This window comes from Momordica charantia, assembly GCF_013281855.1.
Source record: "Momordica charantia cultivar OHB3-1 chromosome 8 unlocalized genomic scaffold, Mcharantia_2.0 BLBB01000008.1, whole genome shotgun sequence".
In the NCBI taxonomy this organism is placed as follows: domain Eukaryota; kingdom Viridiplantae; phylum Streptophyta; class Magnoliopsida; order Cucurbitales; family Cucurbitaceae; genus Momordica; species Momordica charantia.
This window is the reverse complement of record NW_028275166.1, coordinates 1,477,759-1,496,423: the sequence shown is the minus strand read 5'-3', so window position 1 is coordinate 1,496,423 and position 18,665 is coordinate 1,477,759. Positions and strand designations below refer to the sequence as shown.

Sequence of the window (18,665 nt, the reverse complement as noted above, 5' to 3'; positions counted from 1 at the left end):
CTCAATATTTTGTAGTCGAAAATATGTGTCTTGATCAATTAAGCTATACTCAAATTACGGACATTTTAATTTGTAAGGCTTAAATTATATTTTTAGATTTTCTTTATCACATTTTAATTATATAATCTTCAAACAAAATCCCTATCAATTTTTGGTTTTATGCATTTTCTTTATTTTAGGCACTTTCAGTCCAAAAACGGAATGTCCCAACGCCAGCAAAGTTAGGGCCCAACTTACCATTGTACTTTGGAAGTACGAAGTAAAACAGGGCAAGCCAGCTACTGGATAACAAAAGCAAAACCCAAATCCACTTGCATTTATTTCCAAACTCCGCTATCGCTATTCACATTTCCAATTTGGGGACAAAAAGAAAACTATTCCTCTTCACCTGCCGTGAAATTTAAGCTTGAAAATCGATCTTGGAAAGCAGCAATTGATCAAAATCATGTGGACAACACCATTTCATTCATAAAAGCAAACAAAAGATAATTTGCTCTTTCTATTATTTATCCGCGTAACAGTGCATAAAGAAAAACAAATGAAGAAATCAACGAATTTCATTTTCCGATCTCTCTCACTATGATCCTATCCAGATTCTAACCCCAAACCCCACAAAAATTCTCACACCAAAGTCGAACAAGCCGATGTGGAAGGATCGTACATCGCCGGAAGCAAGAATTTCCTTCCATTAGCGCCGTTGGCATTGTAGCTCCCGCCGGTGGTGGAGTCCGTCAGCAAGTCGCCGGCGTAGCCCGGGTAAGCCCCTTTGCCGTAGACGCCGGTGCAGGCCGAGGCGGCCTCCAACGGAGCCTCCGCCGGCCCCTGGAAGTAGCCGTTTCCGAAGGGGTTCGTGGCGGTTCCGGCCAAAAGACTGGCGAGATTGATGATCATTCCGTCCATTCCCACATCGCCGTTGGGCGCGATCAGCGGCGGCGACTGGGGCCCGTAAATCGGCTGGTGGAAGGGCCACGCGCACTGGCCTGGGCATTGGATCTCAGAATTTCCAACCCAAACGTAAGCAAATTTGTAATTCTTCCCCTTAACCCCACCGGATTTAGTGGCAGAGGCCGACCCATGAGTGCCGCAGCGGCTCATACAGAACCCATCAACAGCCACATCAGAAGCCGTCAAAACCACATTAATCGCGTCTTTTTGCTCACCCTTAGAAGCCAATTGTACGATTTGCTTGGTAGTAAGCGATTTCCCCAGAGAGTAGCTTTCATCCACCACTTGCCGGCCCAGAGCCAGAAACAGGGGAGCCGATTTCTTGGAAGACAGCTCGTAATACTTCTCCGTTAACTTCCACCATGTGGAAACCGACGGCTCGCCGACTTGGGGGCGAGAGTAAGAGAGGGAGTTCACAAAATCAGAGACAATGGCCTTCTGAGAAGGCTTGAATTTGCCGTACCAAATGAGATTGACGCTGATTTTGCCAGAGAGAAGAGCGCCATTGTGGTATTTCAGCATCTGGGTCTGGTCTTGAACGAGCTCATTCAGCATCCTGGATGCGAAGGAGATCTGGAGTAAGGAGATAACAAAGAGGAGACGAATCATTGCTGAAGAAGAAGATAAAGAAGCCATTTTTATGGAACTGAGATGAGACTGAGACTGAGACTGAGATGAGATGAGGTTGTGGGGGAAAAAGGGTATATATAGGAGGAAAATTTATGGGGGTTTTGAAAAAATTGAAGTTAGTGCGGTTTAAGTGGGGTTGGGCAGGAACCTGCCAAGAAGTGAAGGAAAAAAGAAAAAGAAATGAGATGGCATTGGCTATGGCCATGGCTATGGCTGTGGCTTCCCATTTACGATTGCTGAGAATTGGCCAGCAAGTAAAGAGGAAACACCCGACCCAATTCCCCATGCGCCTGAGATGCGTGCCCCACGCGTGGGACCAACGCGCCGGACGAATTGGAGCGTGAGGGACACGCGCGATGAACTCCGTAGGATGGGAAAGTTAAAAATCTTCGGATTTTAAATGAAAACGTGTGTTACAGCGGGAGGAGGAGACCTTCTTTTTCTTTTTCTTTTTTTTTTCTCTTTTTGTTTTTGGGTCTCGATCTCGCTACGGGACAAAAAGCGTTACAGCTTAGATACAGTAGGGGGAGGGAGGAGAAAGTCGGAAATGCCCCGGGGAGTGTGGGGGGAGGCAGGGGTAAAAAGGGGAAATGAGGGAGGGAAAAAGACGTTGGGGGACAGGCTGGAGGCAGTGCATGAATGTAAAAAGTGATGGAGAGGGCGTAAAACAATCCAACTGGCAGTCAGCGTTTGGGGGCATAAAGGGGAGACGGTATCCAATGGGAGGGAACACGTGATGTGCACGTGATAGGTGACGCTCTCAGTCTCCTCCCCAGTTTTTGGTAATTTAATTCGTTTGTGATAATTATGCCACGTAGAGGCTGCGTATTGGGTACCCAGGTAGCCGGTGGCACACTAAACCAGCTCCAGTGAAACTCTTACTGGACCTCCCCAGGCCCAGCTGGCATAGCCTCATAAATCTTGAACCTAGAGCTAGCCGTTTGATTTTTTTCTTCTTTCTAGAAATGTTTATTTAAGGGATTTAAATACAGGGTTTGAAAATCCTGTGTTTTAGACTGCAACACTATGGAGTGGGTTTCAATATTTCAAAAATATTATTTGAACAAATATTTATTAATATTTTAAATTGAAAGTTGACGTAAGAGCATCTATAATGACGTGACAATTAACTAAAAGAGAGAAAATATGGAAGAAATTATCGTTCTTAAAATGGAGATGAGGATAAAAATTGAGTAAATTATGGATACGCAAATTCTATTGACAATTAGGAAAGAAGATTATTAAAGCAAAATTAAGATGTTAATTGTCGATATCGTTCTAAATTATGTCATGTAAATTTTTCGTTTAAATGTATTTGAAAGGTTTTTTGTAGTATTGGAATTTTTTGAAAATACAAATGTAGTTTTAAAATAAGGTTTTACATCTGTCTCTCTTTTTTAGTTGAAAAAGTTTAGTTTGGTTTTATGGGAAGAAAATAAATAAGATAGATAAAGAAATGATGAAAAATGATGTTGGTGAATTAATGTGCGTATTAAATGCGTATAATTAATAAAGATAGAAAGTAAACCCAAAATCACGAGTCTGCCAATTGCAACAGCATTGGCTGTATGTAAACATTATCCAATAACACAAAAACCCAAAAATGAAAAATAAATAAATAGAAAAAGCCTTATTTTGGGGTTCACGAGGCCTGCCCGGCAAACCCTACCCTCTGCCCTAGTTGATTAAAAAATGGAAGCCTATGGATAGGGAAGAAAGAAGAAGAAGATTCTCAATACTCAATTATTAAACAAGTGCCGCCGGCGAAGGAGGAAGCTCCGGCTCCAGCTCCGGCAGCCGCCGGTGAGATAGGGTTTTGACTAATTGGCTTGTGTTTTAGATTCTGTTTGTCTGTTACGTCCGTGGCTGGAAAGCTGTACTTGTCTCGTGACCACCTCCCCTAAAACAAAACACAAAACCGAATTTGATTAAATTAAATGGATTATCAAAATATGGCATGTCTTCCTTTTTGGGGACTTCTTGTTCATAATTTTATCTTGATTCTTGTTTTTCTCTTTGGAGATGTAATGCTTAAAATGTGCTGTATTAGTTGTTTCATATGATGTGTCAAATATAATTTATGCGGTTTCGTAATTGTATTGCTGATATCATTGTTTGGTTTTAGTTGAGAAGTTGTGTGAAATAATTGTCAATTTTGATAACGTTCTCGTTTCTTATTTCTGTTTCTTGTTTTTAATAAAAAAAAAATGGAATTGCATGATTTCAATATCTATGTATTCAAGAATAATAAAACAATGTTTTTATTTATGTTTTGAAATAAATTGAAAACGGAGAAAAAATAATAATTTGTTTTTTGTTAATTCTAAAATTTTTATACAATTTTATGAATGTTTCTATCAAATACAAAAAGTTATCAAATAAATAGATTTCTTAGTAATATAAAAAAGGTAACCTTAAACTTGCATAATACCTTATAATTAAAAACAAAGATGTTTTGGGGGAGAAGATTTATTTTGTAAGCACTTTAGAAAGAAAATTAATTAGGGTGAGTGCATGGGTGACTTTTGTAAGGGAAAAAAAGGCCTTCTACAATAATTAATAATTTAAAGTGTATTTTTGTATAGCTTATTAAATGATCTTAGAGGACTAAAAATGCTTTAAAAAAATTATTGTGTTTTCGCAATAAAAAAATTATTTTTAAAAAATTATATTAGGTTTTTTTTTTTTTAGAAAAACTATGTGGAAAAAAGACGATTATCCCGACGGTTATTTTAAAAGGACTAGTTTGAGCATTAAAAAATGATTCAAAATATATATATGTCAAATTCATCCTAAATCTTTTGAGCACATGTTGATGTAGTTTTCTGCTAAACTTATAGATCGATCACGTGCTAACTAAAATTCATCCTAAATCTTTTGAGCACATGTTGATGTAGTTTTCCGCTAAACTTATAGATCGATCACGTGCTAACTAGGACGAGTTGTCGATGTGCGATCTCAGTGAAACCTGCACAATAAATAAACACTCTGACACTCAAGTTAGTATAAGTTCGAGTTATGTCAAGTCGTTTTTCGAGGAATTGCGTACTTGAATTGTGGGGTGAAGTGTCCATTTTATAAGCAGGCAGGAGAGACGTGACCATTCGGTTATGACTCTCAGGCCCCAAATCAGTAGTTGGGCCTAAGGTCGGATTACTCAGGTCAGCTGGCAAGCTGGTATGTTAAATAAGTGTTTTGTTTGTTATGAAATATGTCTTACTTTTTTCATTTTAAAAAATAATTTTTAAATTTTTTTTTTACCAAATAATTAAATTTATATGATTGAATATATTTCTTACAATAAATCTAAGTTTATAGTCCTAAACTGAGATAATCTATTAAATTTATGTTAGTTTCATTCACTTTAAAAATCTAAAAAACTTACTAATTTAACAAAATCAAATTTCTCAAATTAACTTCCATTAATGCACAAAATATAATGTCAAATAACTCACTAAAACTTTCAAACTTAGAACAACAGTAATATCGATTTTGTCTAAATCATATTAATTATTTTTATGGCAAAACATATGTGAGATTATTTTTTTCAACAAAATTTCAAATGAAAATCTATCGAACGGTAAATTTTGTGACATATTTTAAAGTTCAATGTAAAAATTACAACATTATCCAATTGTAAGATAGAAGTCAATACACATGGCCAAGTTGTAGTATAAGATTGATATTTTTCAAATCTTTATATGCATTTGTACCCCTGACATATATAGAATCTTGGATTCAGCACGGGCTATACTATGATCAACTCTCTCAGAATTACCTAGTTGGATATTAAGTGTGTTCATCATCCCTTCTACTCATAGAGAAGAGAATTTACCCCAATAAAAAACTTGGGGTAAAACTCAATCTATCTTGCTCTCTTGGGTGAGAGAATTCACACTATTTTATGGGAGAGGCACATTAATTTTTATAGAAGTTATTAATGCATCTAATTATCATGTGGAAATTGGAGTCGTAAAAATCTTGTCATGTCAATATACAATTAGTAACTTTAGAAGGCAAATGAATTTCATTAATGGTGGAATGTAGTTGGGATTTACCGTCTCACCTTGGCCTTGGCCGGCCCCAAGTGAATGGCATTGCCACCCCATTCCCATTTCTCATCTTGACTTTTTTTTTTTCCTGGATTATATTGATTTGCCTTTTGTTAATTGCAGAAAAAAGTACCATTCAATACTATGATTTTGTCTTTTTTATATGATATTAATGTAGCAGACAACGAATAGAAAAAGTATTTTAGAAATTTTCCAGTAATTACAATTCAACCACACTCTTCTCACCCCATTTCTACTCGTCCAATTCCAATCAATACCAAAATGTAGATTCTCCCCAACCTCACACTCTCACAGCTCCATTATTGCACTAAATAAACCCCTTCCAACATAACCCACCTTCATAAATTAATGCAAAATATACACTATACACTTCCAGCATGCCTATGCCCCTAAGTCAATAAATCCTTTCTTCCAGTGATAATCTTACATTCAAACTCTTATGTTTATTTTGTATGAATCTAGAATAATTTGAGAGAAATGGTTTAAAATTGGGTAAGGTAGGGAATATATAATATATATATATGTGTGTGTGTAATTGAATTAAAATAATAATTAAAGGAAGCAAGAGCATTTTGTGGGGTGTGTTGTGTTGGGAGAATGAAATGGCCGACAGAACAGAACAGCCTTCGACGAATAATAGAATCGAGTGTTGTCTGTCCGAATGCGGTGTACCGCAGCAATTCCATTGCCATGTGAAACCCTGAAACAAAACTTTATAATATAACATGTAACATATAAATTAAATAAAGCCTACACCAATACAATACCCACTCCTTTAATTTATTTAATTTTCTTCCCATATGCCACCCCCTCAAATTTTCAGATTTCAATACTTTTTCTTTTCTTTTAAGAAAATTAAATTGACTATTTGATTTTACTAATAAATTATGATTATTTTGGTATGGACTAATCGGGGCAAAAGATAGTGTAAAACAACATGTGAGGTAGCAATTTGAGCCCACAACATTTTGGTTAGGGATATATGTCTTAACCAGTTAAATTGTGCTCTAGTTGGTATTGCAAGAGATGGTCTAATTGAATAAAATGTGATGCATTGTAGATCATTATTCGTTAGTTTAATTGCTGTGTTGTGTTAATATTTCATTCTTTTTATAATCAAAATCAAAAAGTTATTTTTGGTTTCATCTAAAAGACTTCGTATGAATGGAGATAATTATACTTATTTATATACCATAGATTAGTCCATTTCCTAACTAATATGGAACTTTATTTGCATTTGTTACAAACTCAACGGCAAGTGCTCTCATGCAAACTCATTATCCTTTATACTTTTATCAGTTGAACTACGTTGATGTTGCATTAAATTATAGATCATTGATGAGAGATAAAAGAAGTAAAGGGAAGTGCCTCATTTGGAACGTACAGATTCTCTTCTATGCCACCTCTGCTGCCTCTCCATTTAACTTCAATTATTATATCAACAATCTTATTCCTCTCCTCTCACACTTCACCCTCTTCACTATTTTTGAACCCATCACCAATTATTTTGATATAATTATACTATGTTTTTTAATTCAATAATATTGGATGGCCAAATTATAATTTGAACTAATTAAAGTTTGTATATTTTTATCAAAAGATTGAAGATTCAATCTCCACCTCACCTCACATGTTTAATTGAAAAGAGAAAGAAAAAATAAACAATAGGGTAAGATTCAACCATTGAAGTTTAGAATTGTAATAAATGATTTGATTATATACTTATACCACTTATATCAATGGACATCAATGTCCATTGTTACCTACAAAAATATAGTTTAATGGTCATATATTATTAATATTGATATGGTTCCATCTAAAAACCAATTGTTAAAGAAGATAAATATCTCGTTTATATTATAAACCCTTGCTTTAGATCTCTTTACCTTCTCAAATGGTTCATTTTTTTTGTGTTCACCAATCTCAAACGAATCTCATTTTTTAACCAAATCATCGTTTGAACTTTTGAACTCTGATACCATATTAATATTTATGAAGTTACATATCAAAATCAGTTGACAACGAAAGAGAGTAGTAATCCACTTCTATATTATGCACTCTTGTTAGATCATTTATCTTTTCAATTTGAGATCCTTAACAAATATCAACCATGAGAATTGATTAATCTTTTACTACTCCTGGAAAGATCAGAACTTCTCTAACATAGCCTATTTGGCCTCCTCTAGTTTAAATAATCAAAATTCTCTTTTCTTAAGCATGAATTACAGATATCGATTAGCTATAAACCAATTTAAATTCACGTAGCCTTTGCTTGTGACGTACAAACTATTTCATTATAAAAATTTGGAAGCGTGTAACATTTGAAATATACTAATAAAACTTTGAATTTGATGAAGCCTAGCCTATTAAATATTCTAGTTGCCCCAATCTCCTAATTTTAAGTAGTAACCAATAAGCATCAATCGATCCAAGAACGACGACACACAAATTGAGGCTTTTTTCGTATCTCTTATTTTAAATTTCCAAGAATTCAAAATGAAATAAAATTAAGCAAAGATTGTCTATTAAATTTGCTCCTATGTGTTAAAAACAAGTTGAATAAATCATAAATTTAGCAAAAAGAATCTCGAAACATTTGTCAACGAAGGTAGAAAAAATTAAATAAAAATGTATAACTAAGCGTGTGAAAGAATGTAAAAAATTTCAACATTTGCTATTGTAGCATTACTTATTGGTTAGAATATATATCCTCAATCAAAATATTGAAAATTCGAATGGTTGATATATCCATGAATTAAATTTATCTCATCCATCAACTTAAGCTTTTTTAGATTTGTTAGAATCCATATAAATAAATTAAATTTATCCAACTCATTAACTTAAATTTTTGGGTTGGACAGTGATTTTTTCGTTATGTGTGGATAGTGTTTAGGTAAAAAAATAATCTCATTTAAAAATATGTATGAATCCGTGTGTACACGTATGTATATATTTCTCGAATAATTAATTGACTCATGCATGCATGTCAATTTACGAGACAGAGAGCCCCCAAAAGTCGTTGAAAAAATAAAGAAAGAAATGTTAGATTCTTCCCCCTAACTTAACTTTAAATCCTATCAACTTCTCGTGAACTCTAGTTTTAAATCTTTAATCCCCCTTTTTTAGCCTTCAAAAACTTCCTCGAAAGCTACCGCCCAACTTCTTTGCCCCACCTATATATACTGCCTACAAGAACCCTCCTTTCACCCCCAAAAAAATCTTTTAACTCTCTCAAAATTAAAAATTACAACTGATTTTTTTTTAATTAATTTAAAAAATGGGTTTCTCTGGGTTTCCAAATTCGATTCTTGTTCTTCTCTTTGCCTTATTCAATCTGTTGGATTTGGGGGTTGGAGCGAGAAAGCTTGCTTCTTTGTATCAGCCGCCGGCCATGGCCATTAGTTACCATAATGGGGCTCTTCTTGAAGGGGATGTTCCTGTTTCCGTTCTCTGGTATGGTAATTTCACGGCGCCTCAGAAAGCCATTGTGGCCGATTTTTTGCTCTCCCTCAATCCGCTTGCGCCAGTTGGCCATGTGGCCGCCGCCGCCGCCGCCGCTCCGTCCGTGTCTCGCTGGTGGAGTACTGTCCAGGTTTGTTGAATTTACCTCTTTGCCCCCAAAAGTTTTTAGTAACACTCCCGCTTTATTTTTGGCATTTACATTTTACAGAAGTTCAAAAGTTGATAACAAGAGCAAAATTTAATTAGTTAGTTAATCATGGAACATAACTAAACTGATTAACCCACAAATTTTCTATATTTCAAAGGTTCAAATTTGACTGCAGAAAAAAAAATTAGTTCACACGTTACTAAGCTCTTTTAGGATCAAAGATTTTAACCTCTACTCTAGTTAAACTATTTTAGATTAGTAAACTTAAAATGATGCGTTATTGAATATTTAATTTCTCATTAAGGTTTATATGAAAAAAGCCGGCAAGAAAAACGCCCGGATTGTTTTAGCGAACCAAGAAGCAGACCAAAACTACTCCATCGGAAAAATCTTAAAGAAGTCCCAAATTTCGGGGCTTTCTCGGAGGGCCGGCTCGAAACACGGCGGCGTGGCTCTGGTCCTCACGGCGGAGGACGTCACCGTGGAGGGATTTTGTATGAGCAACTGCGGGTTTCACGGTTCTGACAGCAAAACGACGTCGCCCTTCATCTGGGTCGGTAACTCAGCGAGTCAATGCCCGGGTGAATGCGCCTGGCCTTTCCACCAGCCCATCTACGGCCCACAGACGCCGCCGCTCCTGCCGCCCAACGCCGACGTCGGACTCGACGGCATGATAGTCAACATCGCAACTCTTCTGGCCGGAACTGCCACGGACCCGTTCGGAAACGGCTACTTTCTGGGGTCGCCGGAGGCGCCGCTGGAGGCGGCGACGGCGTGTACTGGAGTGTACGGAAAGGGTGCTTATCCGGGATACACCGGCGAGCTGCTGCGGGACGAGAGCAGCGGCGCGAGTTATAACGCCGCCGGCGTCGGAAACAGAAAGTATCTGTTGCCGGCGTTGTTCGATCCTTCGACTTCTCGGTGCTCTACGCTAGTTTGACCCGCGGGGGATTTTAGCAGGTTTGAGAGAGAGAAAGAGAAAAAGAGAAACGGGAGGTGGTTCCTCACGTGACATTGTACATATGGTGGTATAATATAAGATATGCGTGTGTAAAAAGTTGACAACAGAAATAATAAATGGTTCTGTAAATGGATATTTTCTTCTTTTGCCCCATTTTAAAAAAATTAGATAATGCCGCTTTCTCTTTTATTTATTATTTTTTTTATAGATATAAAATGGCACTTTTCTTTAATCTTCAAATAAAATAGAATAATTCCTATAAATCTTGTTCATCATATTTGGCAGACTATTTGGTGGGGCCACCATAGGCCACATTAGAGGCATGAAAAAGGTTTAACATCTGTTTTTCTATAGTTCGAGTTAACTCCACTCTTACATTTTTGGTCTTGTTACATTTTCCTAATAAAATAAATGATAAAATTAATATTCTCAATCAATTAATTAACGTGTCGTTTCATAATTGATTTGTTTATAGCTTTCTGTTTTTAAGAATTAAACTTGTTTTTTTACATTTTCATTTGTAAATCTTATCACTCAAATTCTTAATCAATTTTGAAAACTAATTTTTTCTTCCTTTTAAATAGTCTTTATAATTTTAATATTTAAAAACAGAAAACAACAAATAAAATAATTATCAAACAAATCTTAAATTTAATTGTTTTGAAGATTGGCCGGTGCTTGTTGCTATTTTTGTGGTTTACCTACTTGATCTTGGGGATTATCTGGTTTTTTTTCTAAAATTTCTATCCTTAATTAATTTTGTTGGTGGAAATTTTATAGTACTCATTAGTTTCATGGATAATATTATAATTTAATTTTGAAAAAACATTCTTCTTATTTAGATTTAAAGTCTAATTAATGGAACGAAAATGAAAGTTTAAAGTGAAAAGCAGGTAATTGCATTAAATTCTTTCATGGAACATCCACGATCCATACGTCAACTATCGAAATGGACTTAAAAAAATGATGATGATATTAAATTTAAAGACAATATTAAAACAATAGTTCAATGTAAATTATAAACAAGATGGTTCTATGAAGTATTTGGGCTGTTGGAGCCACTGGCCCCAGCTTCTGTCTCCGTTGGAGTACGCTGTGGACTCTGCCAACCTGAAATTATATCCAAAATATACATAAAATCTTCTGCTTCATCTTCAACATATATTTTCTTTTTCTTAAAATATCATTTTTATATCTCTACACTTTAATAATCTCTAAGGTCTAAAAAAGTTTTATTACTCGTGAAATATGCAGAAGATATATTCACGATGAATCGATGACAGTTAATTGAGTTTTTGGTATTATTAATAATCTTTCTTTTTTTGTTCATCTTTTTACTTTTCTTCACTTTTAAGCTCATTATGGTTCCATACACAACACATCCCATATCTCAACTTACTTAATTTTTTTGAAGGGTTTTTTTATGTGGAATAATTTTAGAATTGTTTTATAAATAAAGCTAGCTGGGTTCAAAAAAGATTTTTAAAAAATCTAAATAGTTTCTGAATATTAAAAGATAAAAATTTTGGTTAAAATGTGAGCTGTAATTTTTTAAAATATCATTCTCAAAACAACACCTTAGAGAATTATTTTTAGGAATAGTTTCTAAAAATTGCTTTTGATTAAATAACTTGTTAATAATATGGACTGAAAGTCATTGTTTACCAATAATTATGATTTCAAAGGAAGAATAAATTTTAAAAAACATTCGATCAACGAAAATAATTTTAAAAATCAATTACAAGTCATCTCACTCAACATATTATTATTATTAGGCCCAAACTATTTTGTGTTTAGTTTTTTTCTTTTTAAAAATTAGGCTTGTTTTTTACATAGTTTTTCACCAACCTCTCAAAAACATATTTAAAAGATTCTTAGCTAAATTTGAAAAAAAAAAACTACATTTTTGGTTGTCAAAAATTCACCTAGATTTTGAAAATGATTATAAAAACTATCTAACCAAACAAAAGAATATATATATGTGATAAAAACATAAACCAAATTGAAATGATTATGAAATCCTCACCGGTGAGTATCTTGTGCTAACCATCATTAAATGTTTGACCAGATAACTTAAAAAAAAAAATGAGCTATCAATCTTTTTATTATTGTATTGATGGTTAGCATAGAATTAGATTATTAGATTAGCACCCGCCAAGACCTAGTAAGTTTTTTCCTATCCGGTTTAACATATTTTTTTGGTTGCTAATATTTTATCATTTTAACAAACAAAAACTAAAATTTAAACTCTACTTCCAAACAACCTCTTATGTGACCCAATGACCTAAAATTGAGAATGAGAAAGGCAGGAGTCACTAATATTTGAGCTGCTGAATTTCCAATCTGTCATGACTTTATTTTCCCACTCACCAATTTTCATGGTGTATATATATATATATATATATATATATATATATATATATATATATATATATATGATGGCATGACCCATCAGACAGCTCATCCATCACATGGCCTCAGGCTAACCCATGTGCCTCTATCAGACATGATAACATATATATCAAACATAACCCCAAATTCTAAGCAAACCCATATATCCCATGATTCATCATTATTATGAAGCCACATTGCTGATGATGATGATGCACATATATATATATATATATATATATATATATATAATATGTCACATGGCCTCATGCAATTACTATATAAATTCCCAATAAAGATATCAATTGAATTGAGAAACAAAATGTAATAACATCATGAATAATAATTATTACCAGTAGTACTGGGGGTAATGATCTGCTGCATTGGAGTGTAGAACAAGCCCTGATTGATGTGGGAGTAGTTTTGATAGTAAGGAAAATATGATGATGATGATGGTGATGATGGTGAAGAAGGGCCATGTATGGGAAATGCCCCTCTTAGAGGTGGCTGTGAAGAAGAAGAAGAATAGGCATAGCCATAATAATATGGGGACCCAATTCCAGAAGAAGAAGATGGCGATGCCATTTGCTGGTACAATTGGGGTTGTTGAAGTTGTGGGTTATAAATTGCCTGCCAAGTGCCAACCATTTTTAAATTCAAATTCAACATTTAATTCTAAAGTTAAACCAAAAAGTGCAATGAAAAAAAAGCTAACTTGGTGGTGGTAAGGAACTGTGTAATTTGGAGCGTAGGATCGGTATCTGCAAAAAGAAACAAAATGAATAAGAATTGGATAAGGCGAAGCCTTTTTTTTTTTTTTTTTTCCTTTTTCTCATCTGAAATTGGACAGACATTTGACTTCTTGTCGAGGTAATTGTTTTTCCTCACAACATGGTCACCATCGAAGATACTGTTCGCTGGCAGGACCATGCAATTATGTTTTCATTTTTTTTTTCCCTTTTACAGTTCAAATTTTCTGGGAGTTTTAAGAATAGAATAGGAATAATAGGTGTAGCCCACGTACCTATACGGTGGAAAAATGACCTGCGGTGGCGGCGGCGGAAACAGCGGCCGTAATCCGCCGTAAGACACTGCAGTCGGAGCTGTACTTTGGGGGTTGCCAATTTGATTTCTTCCTGCAAAATCGAGAATTAATTAAGCATAAAGGTTAACTAATTAATCAAATTTAGGAAAGTTTAGTTTCCCATTGATCAAAAATTTACTTTCCCTATAATTATTGCAATATTTTATTTAAACAGAAAAAAAAAACCTCCGGGCTGCGGTAATGACGGCGGCGGCCGAGGGCGGCCGAAGGCGGCGATGTTACAATTTGCTCTTCTTCCACAAATAATTGGGTTTGGATTGGCACATGCCCTTCTCGCGGATTCAGGGTCTCTAAAAGTGACCTATTAATAAAATTAAAAAGAAAAAAAAAAGCTAAAATTAAAAAAATTGAACGGAAAATGTGTGAATTCGGAGGGAATCGGGCGGGGAGGGGGAGAAGAAACTTACGAATCCGTAGCCTTTTGATTTTCCGGTGTTCTTATCCTTAATTATAACAGCTTCGAGAATTTCTCCGAACTGTTGGAAAAACCTATGCATTTCCTCGGATTGGGTCTCCCAAGCGAGGCCTCCGACGAACACCTTGGTCCATGTCGTGTCGCCGAACTGCGGCGGAAACTGGGAGAAATCAGCCATCGCCGCCGGAAGTTAATTACGGGAATTACACGATCGACGCCGCTGACGGAGATCTTGGTTCTTCATGAATTGATGAAAGAAATTGATCAACGAAAAACAGCGGAGGGAGGGAAGAGTATTCGTTGGTATGGTCGAGATTTTATATGAAAAGCAGCTCGATCGTCATGTCGTCTTCTTCGAGGCCGCCATGGGAGGGTGGTGCAGAGGAATTTAATTTGCAGGGTTTTCAACTGAAGAATAATAATAATATAAAAAAGGGTTCTGGTCTGGTTGGCCTCTCGCAATGTCCATAAATTAACAGCTGTGAGAGAGACTATGGCGCCGGTAATTGGGATGTGTTTTCATTATGGTTTATATTTGCAAATTTTTTCAAATGTTAAATTACCATATTGGCCCTGCAAGGCTAGAATTCAAATATACAATATTCGACCTTTAGGTGAAGTTAATTATTAATAACTCTAGCTATTAGATTTTTCTTTAGTACAATACATGAAGATGAGAATTCGAAATCACGACCTGCCTTAATCCTATGACTTCAAGGTTATGAGCCCTGCGAGTTACCAAGTTGCTCTATCCCGCGATAAAGAGAAGAACGATAGACTAAGCTATGCTCAAGTTGGTAACTTTAGCCATCGAACTCATGACTCTTGGTTAGAGACATATGTCAATTACCGTTGAGTTAAATTCAAATTAACTGTTAAATGTTGATTTGTTGTTCTTGTGTTTATATATTTCCTATATTTTGATATGAGTATGGTCCAAGTATACATGTTAACTTATCTATCTAAAGTAAGAGGTTCAAATTCTCCTTTTGTTAAATCCCATAAAAAAAATTATCATGTTTACAGTTAGTTTGAAGTTCGAATACAACATGTGAGGTGAGGGATTCAGACTCATAACATTTGGGTCAAACATAACTACATTCAAGTTAGCAATAATAATAGCTAATTCGAGTGCAACTCAATGGATAAATGAATCTCTCACCATCTTAAAAGTTTATTGTCTATTCCTCACCCCAATAATTTATTGAATTCAAACAAAATTAAAATGATAATAACTTTTATATTTAAAAAAATAACTACATATTTATCAAAATTTCAAGAAAGGCTTATTGTGGTTTTTTTTTCTCTCTCTCTCCAGAAGTTAAACCAAAAACATCATTTTAAAGATTTATCGAAGATAAATCTCAAAGACACATATTGAAATAGAAGAAGATTAGAAAGGAGGGACTAAAATGGTATTTTAACTTTTTTTAGTTTTAAATTTCTAAAGAAAGCTGGATAATTCTCTTTCTTTCTCTCTCTTAGTTGAAATTAAATAAAAACTTAGAAATGGGCCAACAAAACTGTCCACTCTGTCAAAGGAAAAAATAGTATAATCCCACCATCTCCATTCTCCAATAAAGATAATGCTGTTCCATCAATTACTTTCCAAAAATTTGTTATCTTTATCCATGTTCTTTTGGATTTGGTCTTTCTGAATTATATGCTCCCATATTCTTTAATTAATTAACTCATATGATCTGTAAACCAAATGTTACATCATGAAAGTAAACCTTAACAATATCTTCCCTAATAATAGATGGTAAACTTTTTTTTTTTTAATTATTATCTCAATACATCTCCCACTTTTTCAATTTCGTCGTTTAATTTTTAGCATATGAGAAGTTGAACTCGTAAGCAAATTTATTGTGTAAATGTGTTTTGGTTTGTGTTTTAGCTAATCAGGTCATTAGATAATGATTACAAAATGTATTTTAGAATTTTGATGACAACAAAAATTTGTTTAGGTTAATAACAGCAACCATGACCAAATTTACCTAATTTTGTCAACTAAACAAACAACTCCAACTATAGGAAGTTGTTGGTGCAAAATACGAGGAAATTGAAAAACAAAATCCACCCGTTTGGTTTCAATATATAAAATAAAACTTGTTTTTTCGGTTCTAAAATAAAATAATTGAAAATTATTGGTTCCATTTGGTGTATTGTTATAAAAATCAAGTAAACCAAGATAACCTGGAGTATGAAAAAATATATTATAGAAAGATGCCGTTAATTTAGGTTCTATTTTTCTTTTCGAGTTTCAACGACTATATATATGTGATTGAATCTTTGACCTTTGAGATAGTAATAAGAATAACTGATACTCAAATTTTCAGGATGGTAGTGGATTAATTATGTAGTTGAGATAATAAAATTTTAATGCGTTGGTTGGTTGTCTTAGATGTATTGAGATATCTATATATGATTAAATTTACCCTAACTCACCGGTTTTTGGGTTAATTGATGATTTAACATGTTTAAAATAATAGTATTAGAACATCATGTCCTGTATTGGAACTCCTATATCGTCATTTTCATACTAACTCGAATCCATGCATAACATGAACACAACGACTCGGTTGTATTGAAGAAAAAAAAACATGAACACAATGAGGAGAGATTGGTCCAACATTTAGGGCTAATTAAGGAGATGAAGGTCAAAAAAATTACAAAAGCATGGATTTAGAGTTGTTGAATACAAATCAGAGCAACGAATCACATATGAATTCCCTCAAAAAGCCTTCAATCACGCTCATTATTGCATGTGCACACAAGTTAATTAGTGGCTCAATTATCATAACCCAAACATGACTTCCATCTAAATTCTGACTTCCTTTGACCATTTTCTTCATTCTCTTTTTTAGGTATAGTATAACATTGGACAATGATTCGAACTCACGGAATTTTATTGGAGATAAATTTCTTAATCAGTTGAGCTATATTTTGGTTGACTCGTGTTTTTAATCGTATATTACAAAACTTCCACCAAAGCTAATTGGATTCTTTAATCTTAATTTATATAAAGATATATGGCTCGTATATCTCCACGTACTTTTCAATCATTATCCTCAATCATTTTGGTATTCAATGCTTTTTATGATAAAATTAATAATTACAGATTAATTAATTTATCTGATATTATAGCTAGATTAATTAGTTTATGACATTGATGGAAAGGCCATTATTTTGTCTATATGTATTCCCACATGCACATGACCCATATGAGATTTGAGAACCGCATTTGCTGTGTGGCTAAGCTTTATGAACTTTTTATGGAATCTCCTCTATCTTCATCATCATAATTTGTGTATGCTTTGGATTTACATAGATTTCCTCTATGTTTAGCTTAATTTAAATCTCAATTGAGTCGCTAAATTAAATATTTTCTCTTTTATAATTATTGTACTTTGAAAGGTTTAAATCTCGTCTTGATCTCGACTTTGAATTTTATTCTATTTTGGTCAACTTCTAAACTTCATTTTAGTGTTTGAACTTCCAAGATGTGTCCATTTGGTCCATGTTATTAACACTTTATCGACGAGTTAACAAATCGATGACCGTAACCTTTTTTTCTTGAGATGAGTAGACATCCATATATAGTTGATGTGCTGTAAATTGGTTGCCAAATAAACAGGTCACATAAGGTCAAACAAAAATGAAAATGGGTCAATTTAGTTTAAATCTTATTTAAGTCTCTAAGTTTTATACTTTGCGTTGAATTTTGATTTATTTAATAAAACTACATTTATGATATGTTTGCAAGTAATTTTAGCCTAACTAAAATTAATGTTCTTAAATCACTATTTTCAAACCCAATATGAAACTCAACTTCACGAGTCCACCCACACGAAGTCACGTGGGATTTCTAATAAATTTGTATGCAATATGTTGAAGGATTGAAACGTAATATTTGAGAGTATGAGAATCAAAACATAATAAATGTGAAAATTGAGAGACGAAAAATAATATTTAAATTCATATCTTTGTCTCCCACATGTGTAAAGTTTAGGATTTCAATGGTCGTATTCTCTCTGTTTGCTAACATTGTTATGGACGGACGAAGACAGCTACTAAGGAAAAAGAAATATATATATTCAAATTTATTTGTTAGTCACTCCATTTGTTTTTGTTTTATTGTATATAATTGATACTGAGTCATGAACTGGCAGTTGCTTTCCTAACGTGGGTTAATCCGTTTTCTGTCCCCTTTTCAGCCATGAGTTGGATTTGCAACTATTTCCATGGGTATCTTCTTCTGCCTACAGATTCTTAAACAAGGAAAAAGAATAATTCTTTTTAGTTTACACGAGCCCGAATGCGTAAATTAATTGTTGACGTAGGATTTGGATCCGAACTCCGACGAAGATTTGCACACACAAGAGATCTACAGTACATGGGTATGATATTAAACTCAACACACTCCCTCTAATGCGTAAGTCAGACAAAAGGGTTTTCGACCACTTCGAGTTGGTTCGGATGCACTAGCTGATTGGATCAGATCAAATGGTCAACCACGCAAAATAACATTGCAA

The 18,665-nt window shown here is 34.2% G+C and overlaps 3 protein-coding genes across 3 annotated transcripts; 1 reads left to right on the top strand and 2 right to left on the bottom strand.

Moving 5' to 3' along the window:
* Positions 1 to 433: 433 nt before the first annotated feature.
* LOC111004590 (protein PHOSPHATE-INDUCED 1-like) lies at positions 434 to 1,655 on the bottom strand. The gene has a single exon (XM_022275645.2). The coding sequence runs from the start codon at positions 1,579 to 1,581 to the stop codon at positions 622 to 624; it is 960 nt and encodes a 319-aa protein (XP_022131337.2). The 5' UTR covers positions 1,582 to 1,655; the 3' UTR covers positions 434 to 621.
* Positions 1,656 to 8,841: 7,186 nt separating this feature from the next.
* LOC111004970 (protein PHOSPHATE-INDUCED 1) lies at positions 8,842 to 10,354 on the top strand. The gene is made up of 2 exons (XM_022276299.2): positions 8,842 to 9,240; positions 9,563 to 10,354. Exons 1-2 carry the CDS (start codon positions 8,926 to 8,928, stop codon positions 10,196 to 10,198), a joined length of 951 nt encoding a protein of 316 aa, XP_022131991.1. The 5' UTR covers positions 8,842 to 8,925; the 3' UTR covers positions 10,199 to 10,354.
* An 820-nt stretch (positions 10,355 to 11,174) lies between these two features.
* Positions 11,175 to 14,626, bottom strand: LOC148209371 (uncharacterized). The gene is made up of 6 exons (XM_088127215.1): positions 14,123 to 14,626; positions 13,881 to 14,016; positions 13,635 to 13,746; positions 13,326 to 13,371; positions 12,964 to 13,240; positions 11,175 to 11,329 (listed from the first exon to the last, which is right to left on the bottom strand). The coding sequence occupies exons 1-6, from the start codon at positions 14,306 to 14,308 to the stop codon at positions 11,253 to 11,255; spliced, it is 834 nt and encodes a 277-aa protein (XP_087983341.1). The 5' UTR covers positions 14,309 to 14,626; the 3' UTR covers positions 11,175 to 11,252.
* Positions 14,627 to 18,665: the final 4,039 nt, after the last annotated feature.